This window comes from Tubulanus polymorphus, chromosome 2 (genome assembly GCF_964204645.1).
Source record: "Tubulanus polymorphus chromosome 2, tnTubPoly1.2, whole genome shotgun sequence".
Classification (NCBI taxonomy): Eukaryota; Metazoa; Nemertea; class Palaeonemertea; order Tubulaniformes; family Tubulanidae; genus Tubulanus; species Tubulanus polymorphus.
This window is the reverse complement of record NC_134026.1, coordinates 8,952,635-8,975,471: the sequence shown is the minus strand read 5'-3', so window position 1 is coordinate 8,975,471 and position 22,837 is coordinate 8,952,635. Positions and strand designations below refer to the sequence as shown.

At 36.7% G+C, this 22,837-nt stretch overlaps 2 protein-coding genes across 2 annotated transcripts in view; both read left to right on the top strand.

The window, feature by feature from the left end:
* Positions 1 to 8,885, top strand: part of LOC141899242 (dnaJ homolog subfamily C member 21-like) — a 56,026-nt gene extending 47,141 nt beyond the window's left edge. The window contains exons 2-16 of the mRNA XM_074785425.1: positions 3,211 to 3,339; positions 4,059 to 4,153; positions 4,573 to 4,698; positions 5,108 to 5,281; positions 5,584 to 5,634; positions 5,725 to 5,804; positions 5,914 to 6,014; positions 6,458 to 6,563; positions 6,657 to 6,800; positions 7,190 to 7,238; positions 7,805 to 7,908; positions 8,001 to 8,037; positions 8,166 to 8,224; positions 8,367 to 8,451; positions 8,725 to 8,885. Of these exons, the coding sequence (XP_074641526.1) occupies positions 3,211 to 3,339; positions 4,059 to 4,153; positions 4,573 to 4,698; positions 5,108 to 5,281; positions 5,584 to 5,634; positions 5,725 to 5,804; positions 5,914 to 6,014; positions 6,458 to 6,563; positions 6,657 to 6,800; positions 7,190 to 7,238; positions 7,805 to 7,908; positions 8,001 to 8,037; positions 8,166 to 8,224; positions 8,367 to 8,451; positions 8,725 to 8,883 (1,499 nt within the window). The 3' untranslated portion in view covers positions 8,884 to 8,885. The remainder of the gene's footprint in view (positions 1 to 3,210; positions 3,340 to 4,058; positions 4,154 to 4,572; positions 4,699 to 5,107; positions 5,282 to 5,583; positions 5,635 to 5,724; positions 5,805 to 5,913; positions 6,015 to 6,457; positions 6,564 to 6,656; positions 6,801 to 7,189; positions 7,239 to 7,804; positions 7,909 to 8,000; positions 8,038 to 8,165; positions 8,225 to 8,366; positions 8,452 to 8,724) is intronic.
* A 994-nt stretch (positions 8,886 to 9,879) lies between these two features.
* Positions 9,880 to 22,358, top strand: LOC141899241 (protein SERAC1-like). The gene is made up of 17 exons (XM_074785424.1): positions 9,880 to 10,020; positions 11,860 to 12,062; positions 12,541 to 12,583; positions 12,745 to 12,869; positions 13,313 to 13,342; positions 13,452 to 13,580; positions 15,133 to 15,251; positions 16,199 to 16,324; positions 17,645 to 17,758; positions 18,226 to 18,391; positions 18,727 to 18,877; positions 19,405 to 19,531; positions 19,619 to 19,719; positions 20,064 to 20,161; positions 20,413 to 20,598; positions 21,341 to 21,484; positions 22,088 to 22,358. The coding sequence occupies exons 2-17, from the start codon at positions 11,966 to 11,968 to the stop codon at positions 22,282 to 22,284; spliced, it is 1,953 nt and encodes a 650-aa protein (XP_074641525.1). The 5' UTR covers positions 9,880 to 10,020; positions 11,860 to 11,965; the 3' UTR covers positions 22,285 to 22,358.
* Positions 22,359 to 22,837: the final 479 nt, after the last annotated feature.

Sequence of the window (22,837 nt, the reverse complement as noted above, 5' to 3'; positions counted from 1 at the left end):
GAGTAATTGTATAATAGTTGGTTCAGGTTAAAGGTGGAGAGGGCGGGTGAGTAAAAAATGAAAAATAAATTCGTGCGTGCGAGAATTTATTTTTTATTTTTTTATGACCAACTATAATACAACTTGTTGTCAGCTGTTCTTTATAGTTCTGGTTCTTTGGCAGAGTTTCTGACAATTTCACTACAGTGTCACCTCCTACACCTAGCTCACCTTTAGCGCCTCCTGCACCTTGATAGACATCAAAGTCTAACACAATTCCAGAAATACTGGCGCGTACCAAAATTTTTAGACCCCATTTATGGGGTTTATTCTTGATATATTGTCTAAGTGAGCTATATTTGCCCTTGAAAGCGACCATCATTTCGTCTATCAAATTTTTTTCCCTGGTTCAACCTCCAAGCAATGCTCCCTGACTTTATTCAGTCCTGGTCTTATCATGGCCTATTACGTGGTCATACTTAATCACGCTTCACTACGTCAGTGACCGATTCGTTGTCCACAAAATGTGATACAGTTACCAGCAGCCTAAACTGATCTCGGCTCATTACATCTGCATTCAAGGAACAGCGCGTGTCAATTTCCCAATACGACCGTACGCCGGGCATTATCATAAGCCCCATTCGTAAAAACAGTCCCATTAGCATCTCAAGCTCTTTTTTGTTCATGTTTGCATTCTTGCCTTTTTTGTAAAGAATACATATTTGTCATCTCAACTATCATATACAACATGTCACCTCAAATAAATTGTCTAAAATACTCAAGCAGCGTTTTTATAGCATCTGGACGAGTGAGGCCAGGACCCGTAAAGTTATGATTTGAAGGTTCAAATTCTTTTTTTTCCATTTCACCGTCATCTGATTTCTGTTGATAGTGGTCGTGGTAGGCGTACCAACAAAATAAGCAAGCGGCTCATCATCTTCACCATCATTGTCATCGTCCTGGGAATGCTGATTGTTAATGATAACAGCGAAATCAGAATCATCATCGTCTGAATCACTCCCATCATCAAGTTCCGACAGTTCACTATCATCAGCATCTAACGCCTGAACCATATCTCCGACACTTAGTCATTTTCTTCTATACATACTGTAACCTTTAAAATAAAATAAGAAACAAATATTAGAACAGCAGTATACTCCTCAGGGAATGGAGAATCCCCTGCGACTTTGGGTTCATGGTGGGACCCGAAAGATGACCATACCCCAGGCTGCGTATGGTAAAGATAAACATCTAAGTGCATGAGAGACACTTTTGTTAAGTGCTATACAAAAATTAAACATCATTATTATGATTACATAGTGCACAATGATGCTCAGATACGACCTGCCGAGATTGAATATGAATGGGATTCGACCCTAGAATTGAGGAACTCACTCTACCCTATTCTATCCAGCAAATGCGGAAATATTGATCAGGTTCTCCTTGATATTACTGATGAGAGTGTGATTGTTCCGTACACCCTCAACAATGTTATCCAGGCGAGAAGATGTTCATAAAGGAGGAAATCTCACTGCCTTGGTGGATCACTTTGTTTTTAATAAGTTCTGAAGATTTTTTAATCCCGTTGCAATGATAAAATTTATAATTTCAACCAGAATTCTTAAATTTCAGAAATTATTTTCAAACATTTTTTCAATATCATTTAAATATTTAACTTCATCAGAAAATGACAAACTCAATGATTGAAATCTTTTGTACGTAAATAATTTACCTACTCCTCTTAATTTTCTATCATACCCAGCACTAATACTTATGTTTCTTTTTGCCTAAGAAGCCCAAGAAATCCCCACAGTTTGTCTATCAAACATTGAAAACCCTCTATTTAAATAATCCCCGAAAATTATATGATCCCATAGATGTTTTGCTTTTTTAATTGATAAGGTTCCATAGCTTGTTTTTAATAAAACAGTAATTTCGGAAAATGAAACTACACCTTCTTCAGCAAGTCATGGTCCATGTACTCTCTTCCCTCACAAATCATGTTCCATGTACTCTCTTCCCTCCCAAGTCATGGTCCGTGTACTCTCACCCCTTGCAAGTCATTGCCAATGTAATCCCTTCCTGTGCAAGTCATGGTCCATGTACTCTCATCCCTTGCAAGTCGTGGTCCATGTACTCTCTTCCCTCGCAAGTCATGGTCCATGTACTCTCTCCCCTCGCAAGTCATGGTCCATGTACTCTCTTCCCTTTGCAAGTCATGGTCCATGTACTATCTTCCCTCACAAGTCGTGGTCCATGTACTCTCTTCCTGTGCAATTCATGGTCCATGTTCCCTTTGCAAGTTATGTACCTTCTTCCCTTTGCAAGTTATGGTCCTTGTTCTCTCTACCCTTAGTAAGTCACGGTCCATTGGAAATTTGATGTTTATATATATATATTGCTTTGTCAGTTCTGGTGTAAAGAACGTTCGGCACTTTGTAGCAATGTCGAATATGAAATCGTGAATCCAGGATAATGCATAGAAAGAAAATTTCGGATTGTACCGATTGTTTTAGAAATTATATGTGATGGCACTAGATTGATCGGTAGTTACCCATCAATTAGATTCTGCACGTCTGCCGGCCATTTGTGTACCTCCATGGAATCAGGATCTCGGTCACTTCGCTTTCCGTAGCTGTTCCAAATCAGCCTTCAGAAATGCTTCCTACAAAATCAGATAACCCTCTCCTGAATCTGTGTCCAGAAGTTCGTCACATTGGGGATGGCATAAGTCACTTATTTTTGGCTCGCAAGTCATGGTCCATGTACTCTCTTCCCTTGCAGGTCATGGTCCACATACTCTCTTCCTTTGCAAGTCTTGGTCCATGTAATCTCAACCGTCCCAAGTCCTGGTCTTTTGCAAGTCATGGTGGTTCCTCCACTGTGACAAAAACATTGCTGCAAGATCTTTGACTTGTCTCCACTCCGCCGAAAAAAGATCTTCCATTGTGTATTCTCACATCTAGGAGAGACTTTGAACAAACTCTGTAAAAGTAAACTGCTCAAACAAAACATTTGCTGGTCCTTTAAAACTGAATATTTCTCAAACAACGTAATGGCTCTATTGGTACTCAAGTATTAACATTGAATTGTTCTTTTTTTAATGAAGAGCACTGTGACTACTAATAGAAACTTTATCTCGTGAGAGGGTATTTTACCTTCAAAATGAGCAAGGGATGCACCTGCTGTCAAATCATCGAGTCTGCTAAAAGGTTCTATTATTATTTACAGATAAGAATCCAGACGACGTAGAAGAATGTACGAAGCAATTCAGAATCATACAACAAGCGTATGAGGTACTGAGCGACCCTCAGGAACGGGCGTGGTATGATAAACACAGAGAGGCCATACTCAGAGGAGGTTTGTATATCCTTAAACCTTAAACACCTCTCATTATCTCACGTAGGAACAATAGCTACGACCTAGACCTGCCCCTTCAGACAATCAGTACGTGTACTTAATTCTGACAATCTGACAACATGTGTGTTCATTATTTCATATCTCTGAAAGTATCATTTGAAAATACGCTACGAACGCCATTTCAGCACTCTCATAGAAATTGATCTCGCACTGTGTGTGACTTCACCCTATAATGTGAATGTCTGAAGTGGGTTCAGGCAGAAAATTAATATCCCACCCTACCATATATTACTGGAATGAAAAACTGAAATTTTTAAAAAAGATCCAACACTATTTATGGATGTACAGCGTGCGAGTTACTGACATTCACAATGTTAGTTACAGCCATCTTTCAATAGGAATTTCAACGCGTGGGCCTGGTTCCACAGTTGTGAGTTGTGAGTTAACTCTGAGTTAAAGTTAGTTTATTTTCAATGTTTTGACTCTAGAGTCAAATTTAACTTAGAACTATGGAACTGGGTCCTGGTAATAAACAATTTGATGGATACACTGATCGCAGGGTACAGTATGCGCAATATAGGGTGTAAAATCTACTGTAGTATACACCGCAGCAGTGAAAGGGTTAATACTACGTTTCGAAATTTAACTTCTGACTATATTCTACTCCTTAACACTTCGTGATAAGAAATGCACCGTAAGTTTTGAAATTTCTCTTCTAGGCTTAGGTCGAGGGGATGAATACGAGGACAAGTGTCTGAATGTTTACGAGTATTTCACAGCGCAGTGTTACTCGGGATATGGAGATGATGAAGACGTAAGTACCATTAACCACAATTGAGTAGATAAATTTTGGTTTCGAAAAATGTTGGTCTCTTTCAGTACTCACCAAAGTCTCAGGATTTTCGAATAAAGGTGCCCTTCGATTTGAATTTCGAATTATTTGCAATAATCTCGTCCAATGATTTTGATTTAATTTGATACATTCTGAAAGCTGAATTTGAAAACCTCAAAATATTCAGTTAATATTCTTAAACATTAAGCAAACAGTTTCACAATTCAGTGAGCTTTACTGTACATCTTTTTAATTTAACTTCTTTGTGAATAAGAAATTAGAAAATTCAAGTAAAATATAGTCTATTTCACAGTAGTGGGGAGGTGGGGGAGGTTTTATGGATATTATTTGGGGAATGAGATCAAATTTCCTTTCTTTATGTCTGAATTTCGAATTTTTAGGGGTTTTATACAGTTTATCGGACAGTTTTCGAAGCTCTGGCAGCTGAGGATGCTGAGTTCATGGAACAAGATGATTCAGATTATAATATGCCTGGATTCGGTGATTCAAAGAGTGATTACGAAGAGGTAAGACTTTGAATGATAGTAATGTCAGGGCTCAGATTGATGTGAAAAATGTTAAAATTGTGACAAATTTGACTGCCAAAATATTTTGATCCACTTTTTATGCCATTTACCGTAGCGCATACCTGATTCACGAGCTGTATTAAACTTCAAGAAATTTCATTTTAATCCGTCTTGATTGTGATCATTTACTGCTTATGTTATTGTGTCTTGACATGAAAAAATCTGGGAAAATTATGTGAAAAAAATGTAGAAGCACCTGGTATTTTGTTGAAAAAATGTTTAAAAAAAAGGCCAATTGTAATGATTTTAGAATTATGACAATTCCAGAATTCATCAATCCGACCCCTCTAAAATAATATTGCAGCATCAATTATCTTTTGAATTGTGTTGTGGATTTCAATACTTGTAGGTCGTACATGATTTCTATGCGTTTTGGCAAAGTTTTTGTACGGCTCGATCGTATGTGTGGGTGGAAAAATACGACACGCGAGAGGCGCCCGACAGGCGTACGCGACGGTTGATGGAAGCTGAAAATAAGAAACTGCGAGACGCTGCCAGAAAAGAACGAAATGAAGAAATAAGGGTAAGAATTGATTATTTCATGTAATTAGTAGTTTCATATCTACGTATGATGATAGTTGAATTAAGAGCAGTGTTATCTTTTTGTTTTATTTTCTAACTAGTACATGAATTCTAAAGGGCATTGTTGAACATGTTTTTCACTTCCATTTCCCACCTTTCAAATTACTGCTCCAACTTGTTCAAGCTGTGGCATTGATTTTCGTTGTGACTAGGAATGGCGTGGTTCTTCATCAGTTGGCAGTGTAAAACAAGCTCATCACTTATTGGTCATTTCTGAACGATTCTTCATTATCTTTTTTCTAGGCTCTTGTTGCTTTTGTTAGAAAAAGAGACAAGCGTGTTCAGGCTTACAGGGTAAGTTATTCGTTTATACTTCAACCTGGAGTTCACATGGATTTTGATCTCATCTGAGCATTGTTAGAATATTTTTTGTTCCAATTGTAGAAAAAGCTGGAAGATAGAGCAGCAGAAATATCCCGGTTAGACGCTGAAAGAAAGAAAAAACAGAAAGCTGAACGCTTAAAGTAAGTAACGATGTCACATCAAATCAACATTGAATATCATGCATTTTACCTAGTGATTAATAGTGTTCAATTTCACAATTTAAAACATTTCACGTACTTGATATTTAAGGCAGATGGAAAACTATGAAGAAACTGCTTGGTCAGCGATGTCTGCATTGGAAACTGATCTCAAACAATTAGAGGCTCAATATGCTGGTTCATCTGATGAAGGTTTGTTTTGTTTTTTCGGTTTTCCGAGTTAGCGGGTATGTGTTACTACCACTTCACACCAATGACCTAAATTAGCCATAGTTTTCATTCATACGCAAGTGCATCACGAGTGCGCTAAAATGGAGGCAAGTGTTGCCGATTTTGAGATATGTAAAATGGCAAGACTAATGAAGGACATGTGTCTGAACATTTATATAATGAAGCAAACCCTTGACGATTCTCTAAGGTCTGAGCATATGAAATCAAAAGATATCAGGAATATCATTTGACTGCTGATAAGCTGAATAATTCCTTATTTCATCCATTGATTTTTGTGGTTCTTCAAACCAATGACTGCCTAATTTCAGTAGAATAATCAAGGTCCCAACTGTACTAGTTTAAGTGGAGTCTACTAAATAAAGCTTGTTTAAATTTATCAGTCCGCCCTGGCGTTATTATTTCAGAATCTCTCGCCGATGAAGATGAAGAGAATGATGAAGATGTAGAAGAAGCAATGATAGATGATATGTTTTGTGTTGCGTGCAATAAAGCATTTAAAACTCCTCAATCGTATGTAATTCATATTCCATTCTTGATGAATTTATTAAGAATCAGTTTCATGTGATGTGCGATCTGTTATAATTTTGTCTCTTTTCCTCTTAGTTATGCAAATCATCAAAACAGTAGGAAACATAAAGAAAATGTTGCATTCCTGAAGGAGCAGATGACCAAAGAAGACCTGGAACATGTCATCCACCATAGTGAACTCCACGAAGACCCAGAAGTGGAAGAACAACCTAAACAGAAGTAGGTTTGCTGAGGAAATCGAAAGATTATATGATATGGATGTTTTGAATTAAGAAGAAGATATTGAAAGATTTAGGACTGATCGTAAAATGAAGAGACAGGAGGAAGGTTATCATTTAGATATGAACACATTTTTATTTTGATGTCTCAGTTTCCTGAGCCAAGTACCAGTAGTTAAGAGTTATGTACAGTTGAGCTTCTATATGCATGGGGTGCCGTGCCCCTCGCCTTCCATTGATAACTGGTTAAAATCGTTTAAACCAACTTCAGAAGCTAGCGGCTGGTTGAGAGATGTTAAAAGATGTCTCGGCACTATCTGAAAAGCCTATCCATTGCATATACGTAGTAACACGACCAATAAGATTTATTGAGTGATTCAACTTTTTCAGGTTATCAAAAAAGCAAAAGAAGAAAAGGCGACAACAACAGGCTGAACAGGTAGATCCTTTTTTGTCAATTTCAATATAAGATGCAGTATAAGTCCTCCATAATGTCACTGGTTGGACCGATGAAAAACATGGCATTATGAGAATGATATTTCCATTGAATTCAAGTTAGATAGGGCAAATTTGTTCTTTTTGGCATTAAGCGAGCATTGCCATTGAAAAGGATGGCGTTTTAATGGACTTGACTGTATATGAGTATATAGTGTATTCACTTAGGAACTAAAGTAGGAATGTTGTTCGGAATTTGGCCTTACCAATATTTCATTTTCAACTGGTGTAAGCTGCCTGAACTCCGTACTTGATCACCTCCAATTTTTGACCATCCTGACTTAAGAAAAACATTCTTGAATGTAAACTAACTACCTGGTATGGACAGCAGACACTTAATTGCAAAATTTTCTATCATCCAGACTTCGCTCGACAATGGCGAATGCATGAAGGGTGGCTGGTTCTAGGCTGTAGATTGATACCGGCATTGATTGACATGTCTGCCTTATAGATAGAATTGGTTACGAAGCTCTTGTATGCAAACTGTACATTTTTCAATCTTTCCTTTAGGAATTAATAGATGATGAAGAAATTCAGAATGTGGTCGAGGAAATAGACAATTGTCACCTCGATACGAATGGATCTGGAGAGGTAACTGCCAAAAATAAAGTCAAGTGAGTAGGCCTACCTCCTGAATGATAATCCTTACATTGTATAGATATCTTCATTTGATAGATTTTTTGACATGATTAATTTTCACTTGCAGACAAAAAGACAAGGAAAATCTATATGTTAAATTTGATGTAAGTAGATATTTCGAATTGAGGACTAGGGGAATTGAAAATATTCCTTTTCCACCAGTGATTAATACGATACAAGTGTACTCTTATCAATGTGAAAATCGTTCAAATGTATTATTAATATATTACAGGAACGTATTCAAGTTTTTGAAGAGGTAGATCAAGTTAGTGAAGGTGAAGATGAAGAAATGTAAGCCTTTTGATCGAAATTCGTTATCCAAATGTTGATCAGTTCTGCAGCTGCTTTGGATATTGTCATATCACTTTGGCTAGTTGAAAACATCTACCAGATAGATTGCCTTCGCTTATTTTGCAACTTTACGTATTTACAGCACTCCAAAACCGACTAAATTAAAAGGAAAGAAAGCAAAAGATGCAAGGAAGGCAGCTCGAGCACAACAGCAGCAACAAAATGATGTAAGCTTTACCACGAGTAACTTAAAGTACCGTAATTTTGTGCTGTAAATTCATTTAGTCAATTTTGTGCTGTAAATTCATTTAGTCAGCAGTGAAAACATTGTGGTTTTAGATACCGGTACTGCTCAAAGTTTTTTATTGTCAGTCAGTCTCATCACAGATTTGAATGTTTACTGAACTAGTACGAAATTTTATCAATTGAATTTCAATCTGAGCTATTGGATATATCGTATCATTTAATTCTATTGAATCAGAAATTCTTTCTATTTTCAGGTTGAAGCTGATGATTTACAACAGGATACCCGGTGTAACGTTTGTAATGTAGAATTCAAAACTCGTAACAAACTTTTTTCGCACATCAAGGCGACTGGACACGCGAAACATATCGGCAGCAATAGTACTACTGCCAAATCTAAGAAAGGAAAGAGATGACACTGACTATTTTTGTTTTATTTTTAAATAAATTTAGAAAAATCTAATATCATTTGTTGGTTATGGTTGAATAGGATGAGGAGATTTACAAAGATCATTGTACACAGAAGAAATATTGGGCACAACATTTATCGTTTAAAAGTTTTATTTGTGAATGCATCCAAACATCTTTCTTGTGGAACAATTGATTTTATACCAGTTCTGTACAGACTTGAAGGATTGCCAGATAGTATTCTTTTAACGGTAGTTGAATGCAAGAAAAGAGCTTCTGTTGTGAAGTAAATCAAAGTTTAACGATACCTTTCTATGGCTAAAAAATGGAAATTATTATCCAGATATGTAGGTGTGGTAGCGTATCGTTAAACTCATTGCAGGCATGGTTCCGATTCTAATATCTTATAGATATCGGGTATATTTAGTCTGTAACCTGTCTGGTTTAGTTTCACGATCGGATATTTTCACAAACCACATATTGGTGGGTATAAGCCCATCCGATTATAAAAGCTTACCACCAACGATTAGGTAACTAACTAGGGTACATTCTGTTTTTGGTTGTGATTGCTCTGAAGAAATTCAAAAAGACAGGGATGAGTTCAACCTCCCATCACCTCAGTTTTAAGAGAGAATTAATGAGAAAGTTCTGAAATGTAGATCCTACAAATTGGACCCGCCGCCAGTGTTTCGAGACGAGCCTAATCGATGAAATTGACATTATCTACTCGCTTGAATGAATCGTACTGTGAAACGAGTTGTTTGAGATACCGAGGTATCGGATGTATATTGAAATTTGGCAATGGGTTTCGGGGTAAAAGTGCAGATCCGCACCTCTTCGCACGAGAGGTGCGGATCTGCACTTTTACCTTGGTTTCTTTTTCTACGACGTTTGTACGACTAAAGTCTCTTCGGGCAAGGGTGACCGCATCCTCGCTTGCCAGGGGTCCGGTATCACTCCCGAACTCGCTTCCACCAGGGAACAGCTTTAGCGTAGTGGATTCGAATCCCTTGACGGGTGAAGATGGGGGTGACCGCGGGCCCGTGTAAAATTTCTTCGTATCTGATTTTTTCAACACCCTCTCATTGACCCCCATTTGAACCCGGAAGTAAATTTCAGCTGTCTGCTTTTTCCAAGATTTTAAGGTAAATAGTCGCAATTTAACGGCTGTTGATCGCTTTTTAGATACGTTTATGCGATAAGTTATATCACTGGATGATATAGAGAGAATTTTTGTGCTATACAACATGATATTTCACTATCAGATCGTAAATTATCGATATCAAAATTTGTTCACGGATCAGGTCAATCACAATCAATTTAACATATTTTATTAAACTTTATTAGCTGTAAGCAGTGTAGTAAGAGTAGTAAACGTTTTCCGACAGTGGTGAGCTTCCATTAGATTGGCATAACGCCAACTTTTTGTGCGTCAGGGAGACAGACACCTCCCAGAAAATTATGGCCCGTTCTCGCTGACGTCAGTTATCAGCAAACTACTAGAACATATTGTCTGCAAACACCTAAGAAAGCACCTGGACAAAAACCAGATCCTCACCAGTCTAAACCACCGCTTCAGACCGGGCCACTCCTGCGAAACGCAGCTGTTGATCACAGTAAATGACCTCCTATTGACTAACGACCATGGCCTGCAAACTGACATTGCCATAGACTTCAGCAAAGCCTTTGATACAGTTCCGCACCGGAAACTATTATACAAGCTCAAAGGCTGTGGTATTAACGGTGTACTACAAACATGGTTGTCAAACTTCCTTACCAAGCGGAAAATGAGAATCATCGTAGAAGGGGAAGAGGTTACTGTAGACTCTGGAGTACCTCGAGGCACGGTCCTAGGGCCCTTGTAATTCCTAGTACATATCAATGACCTCCCGCCACGTGTCAAATCCCAGGTCAGACTGTTCGTCGATGACGCCTCCTCTACCGAGCAATTAAAAGCTTCAACGATCACGTTATTATGCATGAAGACCTAGCATCACTCCAAACGTGGGCTAGAGAGTGGGGAATGTATTTCAAAGTGAAGAAACGCAATATCATTAGTACCTCAAATCATTCCCACTACTTCTACAGCCTAAATGATGAAATTCTAAAACAGGTCAGCAGCCAACAATATCCCAGCATTCAAATCTCAGAAGACCTTAAATGGCATCAACACATCTCGCAAGGAGGCAAGAGAGCAGCTTCAACATTAGGCCTCCTCTGACGTAACCCTGGAACTGCCCTTCACCATGTAGATGCACTGCATACATCACGCTTGTTCGACCATTACTAGGGTATGGGGCCATTATATGGGACCCCTATCTCAGACAAGATATTGACTGTTCGGAGCGCATGCAGCACCGGGCAGCACAATTCATTACAAGCGACTACAAATCAAGACAACCAGGTTGTGTTACAAAAATGCTTATGGAAAATAACCTTCCGAGTTTAGAAGAACGTTGTCGGAAAAAACATCTTGGCTTTATGTACAGGGTTGTCGAGGGGCTGGTGCCGGCCATACCCTCATCAGAGTTCTTAAAACCAATACCCCGAGGCAGACGAAGTCTTTGTCAGCCGGCGCGTTATAAAGACTACTCTACAACCAACGTCGTCGATCGTTATTCATAGGCCTACAACAACTCAAAGTGGTTTATCGTTCCCCGTGCGAACACCGAACAGTACAAACACTAGTTCTTTGTCAAAACAACACTCAATCGGAATAAACTGCCGGAAAATATCATCTGCTCTCGTACAACTGAGCAGATTGACGCCCAGCTCAGCAAAAATTAACCTAACTTGCGCTCTCCCCTACCCGTCGTGTTAATGCCGATATGGGATACTATGACGTATTACTACTGATTACAGATTACAGGTATCCCTTATGGTTGTACCCAACCTGAATCGTACACTAGCGCCATATAATGGAAAGGTGAGCTAGATTGCAGTTAGTAGATCCTATCTATAGTAGTGTACATTCTTTTTTATAGTTAATGCGGAAATCAAGAAATGATTTGATGTAGCCTAGGTTGCTGCTGGCGGACTACTCTTCAATGCTACCAAAATTCATTACAAACGTAATCTGCTAGCTGCTTCATGTATGTTTTGGTTAGATCGGAAATCTTGTCAAAGCATCTTCATACCGCACTCTATTCAACGTCTAATCATGCTGACAAGAATATAAGGAAACTTGGTAAGTTCAGTCATGGACTCTCAAACATTTAGAGTCCACGGTTCTGTTCAGTTCTATGATAATGTTGCATGGGTTTTAGGATTTCACTGTAGAAGTTTGATGCTCGGTCAAAACACGACGTGTAGAGTTAAATAATCCTATCTGGATCTAGCTCCATACTCAGTACTAGGAACTAGGCCCAGTATTAGTCATTAACCTGTCCGTGGTTTAGTTTTATAATCGGATAATTTTCACATAAGACCATCGAATCATAAAAGCTTACTACCAACAATTAGGTAACTAACTAGCCTAGTATGTGGTTAAGTTTCGCAATCAAATATTTGAATCCAAATTCGGAACTGTAGATCTGGATCTTTGAAAAAAACTTTGAAGTCTAATCTTCACACCTCCGAAGTAAGTCCATAACTTAGCTCCTTTAGAATTTGTAGCATACTAGCTGTCAATTCAAAATTCGAATATTTGTCGTATTTTTTTTTAGGAAAATATACAGCAATTGGTGTATTTGGATTTTCCATTTTTGGGTAAGTTTTAGATCCGATAAGAGGTGTATTCAAATCCCATAAAACTGGGTCCAGGATTAACCTACATTCTGTATTTCTGTAGGACTATGATATTTCGATTGACATATGGAAATGAGTCAGCAAAGTGAAAAATAGAACCTTCTGCAAATTTTCAATTTCAGCGGACTGTTCCTGTTTAGGCAATACTCGTCATTGGAACAGAGTTTACACTCTATCGATCAAGACGTATTCGAACTAGAACGTGGTCAAAATTCTTATATCTACATCGACAACACTGCACAGAAAGGTACTCAGAAAAAAAAACCATCGATTTCAACCACACTTCTCACGCCTCGTGATATCGAATTACTCAACTATGAAATGAAAGATCGTGCATTTTTATTTGAAATAAACCATGAAACTGATTATGACACTTAAGCCATGTAAAAATTCAAGTTTCTGTATACTATACAGTTTACTAGACTTAATTTTAGGTCTGTGAAGATAAACCAGGCCAAAGAATACAAACCCTGGATAAGTGTTCCTTGTGAGGTCAAGCAGTCTCGAGTCAATGCGTCTGTGTGGTTTCTCTCACCCCTGTGATCGCAGCAGTTGATTGGCGTCCAGTAGAGTATTCTATCCCAAGCTGTTTCCGAATTCAAATCACCGACCCCATCCCTTTTTTTTAATGTTCAACTTCAACTTCTTCAAGATTATAAGAATACGATCGTAATTTTTTTCTGGTTACAGATGAAGAAGAGAAAAGGAAAAAGAAAAACGGTAATAGCCACATCACAATTTGTGACAAAATCTTTATTTCATTTGTGTGAGTAAAATTTACAACTGAATATGTATTTCATGGAATTTATAATTTTTTTGTTTGTTGTAGCTGTGTGGTTTCCTTGGTTGCAACGTTTCAGTAGTAATCCGTGGACCCTTTTAAAGATAGCCCGATCACCGGACCACAATGTTCGTTTATTAGGCGTAAGAGCTCTATCAGAAACGCATGGCTGGCATGGTAAGTGTGTCTTATCTACTTATCTACTTCTACCATATCTGTTGACTTAGATCTTATTTTGAGTCTTATCTACACAATACCACGTTCATACTTGAAAAGTCAGATTCGGTTGGAAGAAAAATACTTACATGAGATAATTGAAATTTGACATAAAATAGCGGGGTTATTGTCATAGTAATGAATGTTTGAGACCCTGTTTGCCATTTTTGAAAAAACCTGCAAAGATCAATGATACACGCAAATCATACCATCAAACTTGAAATTATCTGATACATAATAATAATAATAATAATAATAATAATAATAATAAAATTAATAATAATAATAATAATAATAATAATAATAATAATAATGATAATAATAATAATAATAATAATAATAATAATAATAATAATAATAATAATAATAATAATAATAATAATAATAATAAATAATAAATAATACAAGTAATAGTAATAGTAATAGTAATAGTAAATAGTAAATAGTAAATAGTAAATAGTAAATAGTAAATAGTAAATAGTAAATAGTAAATAGTAAATAGTAAATAGTAAATAGTAAATAGTAAATAGTTAATAGTTAATAGTTAATAGTTAATAGTTAATAGTTAATAGTTAATAGTTAATAGTTAATAGTTAATAGTTAATAGTTAATAGTTAATAGTTAATAGTTAATAGTTAATAGTTATTAGTTAATAGTTAATAGTTAATAGTTAATAGTTAATAGTTAATAGTTAATAGTTGTTAATAATAATAATAATAATAATAATAATAATAATAATAATAATAATAATAATAATAATAATAATAATAATAATAATAATAATATTAATAATAATAATAATGATAATTTATTTCTTATGTAGCGCGTAACTAAGATAATAATCTATGCGCTGTACAAAGGGTTAATACATTAGAATAGTAAAATAGCTTAAAACATATAAGTCCTTTTAAAAAGGTACGTTTTTAAATTTGACTTAAAACATTGCACTGATGGACTAAGCCTTACAGAGACAGGCAGGGCATTCCAAAGAGCTGGAGCAGCAAAACTAAAAGCTCTCTTACAGTTGGATTTATTGCTTTTTAAACTTTTTAAAGTACACTTTTTCCGATACACTTTTTAAATGCGTATGAATGAATGGATGCTGAACATTTTGACAATAAAATGAGCAACAAACTATCCAAAATTCTGACCAATATTCAAGTATTGATACCGGTAGATTTTATTGAATGATATAACAGGCCATATGATATATATTAGAATCTAATACGCCCTGATCTACCTTAAGCGGGGCTGATTGTTCCAAATCAGTTGACTAACATCTAATTCTGGACACCAGTACACCTAAAATGTACTGGTATCCAAAATTAGAAGTAGTAAATTAGATGTAAATCATTGAAATTTTGTGGGATGTATATACACACATAAAAGAATATTTTTCATGTTTATATACCAGGGAAATTTTATTGCTTGGTTAACTCAATTCGATTTCATTTGAATTAATTAGCCCTCAGGTTGTTCTGAATCTCTTGAACATTTACCTTGCAATTTTTAGACAGTGAATACCGACAAATTGCTCAAGCAGTTGATGCCAGGACGCTGATTGGTTTGGCGCGAAGTCCGAAAATAGATAAACGATTCTTTTTACCGCCTCCCAGATTACCTAGTGATATGGTAAGTTATCTACAAACTTTTTTCTTCGATTTTTAAATCTTCACAGACAATGCAGTTACCTTTTTGCATGACGTGTGTTGGATTTGTATTCATATAGGATACAGCATGTGACAGAAAGGATTGCAATTTGTTATATGAGGTGAAATTTATTGAAAGTGATTTTAGTTAGTTGAGAGGATTTGTCTAGTACATACTGCAATTTGTACCTGTCTTAACCCATCCCCTGCAGATATACACAGTATTTTGTCTAGAAACTGCTTGCCTCAGATCTGACAGAATCAATCAATTTCGTCTGAGGCATGCAAATTCCAGGGCAGTCTGCAGAGTGATGATTGGTTGTGATCCAATGAATTTGAGTTAACTCGGCATTTGCTGGATAAGGGATTTGATTCTATCAAAATTTAATAGAATTAAACATCTTACCAACAAATGCTAAGTCTAGTATGTCAGAGGAAAATGGTTAACTGAAATAATTCTGCTTCTGCATACCGGTACATAGTTGCATATGTACTTTATAAACCTATGTTGAATTTGAATTTTACTTCAATTGTTCATTTCTATCTGTCTAAGAATGCAGTTTATATAGCGCACAATCTAGATGCCCATCCATGAATCATTTGGCGAATCATTCGCAAAGGTCTCCTCAAACGAGTGTTTTGAGGCCTGATACCAGCATAACATCACTGCTGAGCTAGCAAATTATCATGAATGTACCCAATTTGCCCATAGATGTAAACATTCTATCCTGGAACCTCGTTATAACAAACTCGGATACAATGAATGATTCATCTTTGTCCCCAGTAAAACAACTTAATTAATTTCATACTGGATATAACAAACTATCGGTTATAACGAACATATTTTCTGGTCCCAGTTTGTTATATCAAGGTTCCACTGTTCAAAGAACCTGCCATTTTGTTTCTAGTCAAAATTCTTGTTTTATGCAGGAATGCACCGAGGACAATTTCAGAAAGTTGTTATCGGCTCTGCCCACAACGGGAATTGACCAGTGTACTCAGTACTTCACATCGAATGCATTGTCCGAAGGGAAACAAGCCATGGCTGAAGAAAGAGTGAGTATTACTGCAATCACCTTCTCGGAGGTCATTTTATATTCTGATTTGAGCACTTCTGGTCCATTTGAAATAGAGGTATTTATGTGGCTATTCAATATAAATTCACACCATAAGCAGCACACACTACATGGTTCCCATAGTACCATAGTAGGAACAAGAAAATTAATTTTAGAAAATTATTTGACGCCTGGGAAAAAAATGTAGAATTTCTGGGCTAAGCTAATGTGGAATTGCAAATTTGAAATCGAAGTTTTAAGAAATTTGGGGAATGATGAGATTTGGCGATTGGGTAGATGATACAGGTCTTCGACTCTAGTAGTGGTTTAAATTTTTTTATTGAAAATTCTCAATAATTGATCGCGAACTTGCGACCGACTTCATTTACTTATGCCTCTAAGCTGGTCTGCAACTTCATTGCCTCCATGGATGAAGAAAGAGCTCTTCTGATGTCTGCTTCATCATGACTTAGAGCATATCGTGCGGCCTAGCCAGCCGGCCCGGTCCCGGGCCACGGGTTTGGCTGTCACTCGATATCCTAGAGTCTTGAGTCTGGGTGGGTTGAAGTAGACATTGTCATTTAAAATAACATGCTTATGTTGTTCTGTATGAATTACCCGTGTGTCATGTATGTTGTATTAATTTATTTTAAAATTTGTATTTATTGAATTTGGGAATTTTATCCCGGAATTTCAATGTAATAAGGATCAATAAAGAATTGAATTGAATTGTCACCTAATACACATGCCATCAGAGGACACGGAGCCGTATATGACAGCTATGCTATTATAAATTGCTAATCTCACGAAACTTGCATACTCCTAATATCAAACATATTTTCACAAACGATTGAATATTGAAATTATATGTTTAGGTTTCATAATGGTAACGTTTTATAAGGCGTCAAAAAACTTGGGAATTTGAAGACAATATTCGCAGTTTGGATATATTTGGGAATTTGAGAAATTTTCCTCTAATCAGCGAAATATTTAGGAAAGTCATTTACATTTCACGTGTTGCATTTGCCAAGGGCATATGTCTTCTACAATTTCTCTTGAAAATCACCATTATGAACCGTAGTATTAGTAGTTGACTGTAGTATGGTATTTTGTAGTATGATGGTATTTGTTCATTTTTACGAAGGCCTCATTTTCCATTCGGGAAAATTGAAAAATTACCCGTGAAATACTTGGGAAAAACCTAGGTATTTTTAATTCAAGTACCTTTGGGAACCATGATACTATACAAGAAACAAACCCTCAAAGAAGCACCGCCTCTTTTTCTGCATGTGCCTTTCATGAGAAGTTCACTTGATTTCAGGGTGGATTATGGTGTTTCGGTGGTAATGGGCTGAGCTTCGCCCAAAGTTTAAGCGCAGTTCCTCCTGAAAAAGTAGAAAAATTCTGCCTCGAAGCTCTGATTCGACATTCCAAGGTAAAACTGGTTTATTCGCTTATAATCAGTTAAAAACCCTGAATTATTGAATGAATGACGCGGTAAGACTTCGCAATGAATCGCGAAAGACGATTAAAATATAAGTCCTGTAATAACGAAATCGAAAAATGAATAATTGAAAAATTCGCACTTCAATTCTTGTGTAAATGGTAATCTTGGTTTCTCCCCCCACGATAAGCTGTTGTCCCAGAGCAGTTCCTCCCTGTTTGATATCATCTAGGCCTATATGACTACAATAGTGTGTATCGTTCCTTTAGGTATAGGCCTATATACTCTGACATGTTGTATTTCGAGTAACTCTTTGATAATGGTTTTTATTTGAAAACCGAAAATTCGGATTCTTAATAAGTTTTAATGTTAACGATATTCCAAAAAAATGTTCGATTTCGTGATTCTGGGACTTATACCGGGTACTTTATTGAATGAATATCGTGTAAACTCTGCAGGTGAACTCGCATCGGTTAGAGGTTGTGAAACGTGGAGGACTTCAACTTTTGCAGCAAATTAATCTCGAGCGTAGTTCATCGAGTCAACAGATATTACACTGCGTAGGCCAGGTTATAGCAAACCTCGCAATGAGAAATGACCTCAGAGCCGATCTGATTTGTAGCGGTACGTCAAACATTTTTCATCCTTCACTATGAAATAACCTTTTCCCAACTGGTCCCAAATCTGTCAGGGTCAAGGCATTTCTAAAATAAAGCAGCCATGTCAAAGGCCACTAGTGGGGTCCCACCTTTGGTGTTCAGATATTTTTGCAGAAATATATCCTAAAAGATGCAAATTCTATCTGGTATCAAATTTGCAGGTTTGAACTATCTATATTGGCGAAAAAGGCAACCCGAGTGGGAAGGCATAGGTCCTGGACCTCTTAAGCTCACCCCCTAAATCTGCCCATGCTGATCAGTGTAAGATGGTCTCAAAAAAGAAGTTGTATGTATTTTTAGGGTGGGTGTCAATTTTAGTATCATGGCTAAAGTCTTCAGACCTTTGTTTATCGTTGGAAGCTGCGAGGGCTTTAGCGAATCTGGACAGAGATTTCGGTCCCGAGAAATACACAGACGGTATATACCTTATCCATCCGATACACAGATCCAGGTAAATATTGTAGTAACATTTCCCCCTAAAAAAGTGGAAATCCAGGCTTAGGGTGGCATCCATTGTGTTAGGCAGAAAACATCTATACTAGGTCTAGGTATCATCTATCATGCAAGTTTTCCAATTGTATTAGAGTTTTTTCTTGGAGCTACAGCGCCCTGTTTCACAAAAAGTTATACCCAAATTTTGGTTTAATTGCTATTGGTTACCGCATGTTTTCATTGTCAACGATAACTCAAACTTAGCCGTTTTATTTTGAACTTAAACATTTTTGTGAATCCGGACCCAGCAGTAACTTCTCTTCCCGATGTTGATAGCATTGGTAAAGGGCTGAATTGGGTAGAAATTCTGAATTGATATAAGTTTCTTGAACATCTTTTCAGATGTGAATTTAATTTTTAACAGCCTCTTTTCGTTTTATGCCAGCTTATCGCAACACTGCAATAGCGAATTATAAGCTATTAGTGTAATTGTCGTGTAATTGGAGAAAAGATTTTCGTTGTCAAAAAATCATTTGCTTTTTTAAGCGAACCGGTCTATGCGGATGTAGTGTTCGTACACGGATTACTTGGTGGTGCTTTCAAAACCTGGAGACAACAAGACCCCGAAGAAGGAGAAAACACGACGGAGCTTACTTCACCATGTTGGCCTAAAGTACGTAATTACCAATCTCCCCCAAAATCTCCGGAATTTTTTTCATTCAGAAAAGAACCTACAAGCCAACAATTTTGATATTCATAGGATTGGCTTGCGAAGGATTGTCCCAATATTCGTATAATCTGTGTAGACTACGATACATACCTCAGCGAGTGGGCACCGAAATGTCCGTTTGAAGTTGAAAAGTAAGTGTTCATCCGATCTGGCAACATCTACAGTTGGCTCCTCCTTACTCCGATGTGGTTATATCTACAATCAACTCCTCCTTAACTCGGTACTGTGGTCAACTCGGTAAACCGCTTAAGTCGGAGAATTTATTTGTTACACCTTTGCAAATTCCTTGAGTCTTAACTTGATCTCCGGGTATCTCAGTGAAGTATTTACGGTCCAAACACTACCCAATTTAAGGCAGAATCTGGAGTATTTCAAGCTCTGGTGAAAATAAAAACAATTTGATATGTGTGATAGTGTTTAGTTGTATTCAAATGTACTGATAACGATATAAAAATCTTATTTGTTTGCAATACAGGCGATCACTACAAGTCAGAGGGAAAGAAATTTTGGAGAAATTGCATCTCGCAGGTGTCGGAAATAGACCCATTGTTTGGGTCGGTCATTCAATGGGAGGTGAGCTGGAGTAATAATAGTTACCACACACAAACTGTAGCGTTATTTTCTTAAGTTTGGAGAAAATTCCTGGCAGGATTTGAAATTGTCCCTAGCAAGAAATTTCACCAGTTAGCTTGTCTTCATATCTGTTCTCTAGGATTTGTTTTAAGTAACTGCAGTTAGGAGAATATCATGAATAGCAATTTTGTTAAAATATCAATGACTTAATCTTTTTATCATGGGTTTTTTGTTTGAATCTATTTTCATAGGTCTTCTGATTAAACAGATGTTATTAGAATCCTGGAACAGCGACAGTCATATTCAGTCCATGGCGAGGAAAACGCTAGGTGTGATATTCTACAGCGTGCCGCACAAGGGGTCATCGCTGGCTGCTTATTCGACTCAAGCGAAATTTCTATTAAACCCTTCGATCGAAGTTAAAGAACTATGCCAGGGTGAGGAGACAAAATGTACATTTATCGGTTTTTAATTTCCATTGAAGCGTTAACACGATGAATCTCATTTTCAAATGAGTAGATAACATTTTATTAGTAACCAACGTTTTCTGGAACGTTTCGCCTCTTCAGGTATAAAATAAGTGACTGCAAATGGATAACATAGAAATATTTATATACATACAAATCTTTGGTAATTACAAACTATTAAAATCGACTAATTAAGATTTATTTATCATTTTGTGTATGTGTTAGGTAGATATATTTTAGGTATTCATGAATATTCCTATATTAGTACCGTAGCTGTTTACTTTCACTTTAACCTATTGCTGTTTAAGATTTATCCGTAGTCAGGTGCCTTCCAAAACTGCATTCATATCATAAAGCCTACTGTTTTTTTTTTCACTTTGAAACGAATCTAGCCAGAAAGATTCATTAAAAACTTTCTTCTTTAGCAATTGGCCCGAACACCCTTAGCCTTGTTCTCTCCCTTTATACATGGCATTTATAAGACTAGGAATTTTTGATGGCATGAATAGTGTATAAAGACCCACAGTACCGAAGATTTTACGCTGTACTGAGGTTAAGGGTAGAACATTTCTACCGACCGGTATCTTTAGAGATTTATTTGAAATGAAAGGATAGTTACTTACATAGATATCGTAATTGAGGTTTATACCGGTACTTGTAGAGTTGATAAGGCTCATCGTGTCACGTGATAAGTTCATGGTTATTTTTGCAGATTCTCAAATGCTACGACAGCTTCATCAGGATTTCACGAAGCTCGCTTTTTCTCTCGGATTCCCTGTGCTCAGTTTTGGAGAATTAGAGAAGATGGATCTTGGTCTCAACGTCAAAGCGGTAGTCGTACCACCTGAATCAAGTGGTAAGTATGTTTCGCGCCTCTGTATTGCCAACTGTTTGTTTCAACTAATCATTACGCAAAATAAATTGTCTATTGACGGCATCACTTTTCAATGCCAGGACGAGTTACAGAAAATAGACCCATCTTAGGTACTATATTGAATTAAAATTGTTGTTTTGCAGTGAACCTCATTACAAGGCTGACATGCCCAACAAGAATTAAATGATTATTTAAATCTTTTTATCCTATTTATTTTACCTCCCTCTTTAATGAAGTTATCAGGTATAATATCAGTTACTAGTTAATCAGTTTAGTTATAACTTATCAGTTTAATCAAAAATACATCCTCTTTATGTATTTTTGGTTTAACACTTATCAGCAAAAATACATCCTCTTTATGTATTTTTGTTATCAGATATAACAAACCTAGGTCCCAAATGAGAAAATTTATAAACTGGATGTAATGAACTAGCAGATATAACAAATTGATGAAGTTTGTTGTAATGAGGTTCCACTGTATCGGTCATAGTTCTTGCTTCCAAATAGTTCATTGCTTAGTATTTTATGATTTCATGTCTGGTTTTGAGGTCAAGTAACTTGCATACATTTATCTTTCCATTTTAGATCCAGGGTTTGGCGAATATTACAGGATGAAATTGAATCATTTAACAATCTGTAAACCGAAGAATTTGAATTCCGAACTGTATCAAATCACATTGGATTTCATAAGGGATTGCATTGGTCCGGACTGGATCGGCAGCATTTTGGAGGCAAACTTCTCGGAGCAGGACTATATGCTACCATCTTCAGTGGATAGTTAATAATCTGAGACCCTGATTCATATTCATAAAACATTGAAAAAACTTAGCAGTATTATTCGCTCATGACATGCATACTGGTAGATGTTAAATTGTTAAAATTAGTTTTAAAATGAAGTTTTATATTTTCTATCTCAAACAAGTTTCTCTGCGTTCTTTGATTCTGGTTTCTTACTCTCCTCTCATCACAGTTCGTTACTGCATGGTTTATGAAGAGCTTTCCTCATAGTTGGTTCAGGAGATCCTTTTCCAATCTATAGAATGCGAGTACAATAGATATCTTTCCTTCACAAAAATTCAAAATATGATTGACACTCCGCCACTGTACAAACCCTGCTTCTAAAGGGGTATCTATCTGCCTAAAGGCCTGTACCTAGACAATTGCCATAGTGGGAAGTGTGACTGAAGATGATCGCTTTACAAAACTGGAATTTCTAATTTGTTTTCAATTAGGTGTCTGGTGAAAGTCCTAAACACAGGTGATACAGTATTGAATGTCTGGGTTTCGGGCAGCTGATTGATACTAGCATAGCCAGAGTAAATCACTTCCATAGTA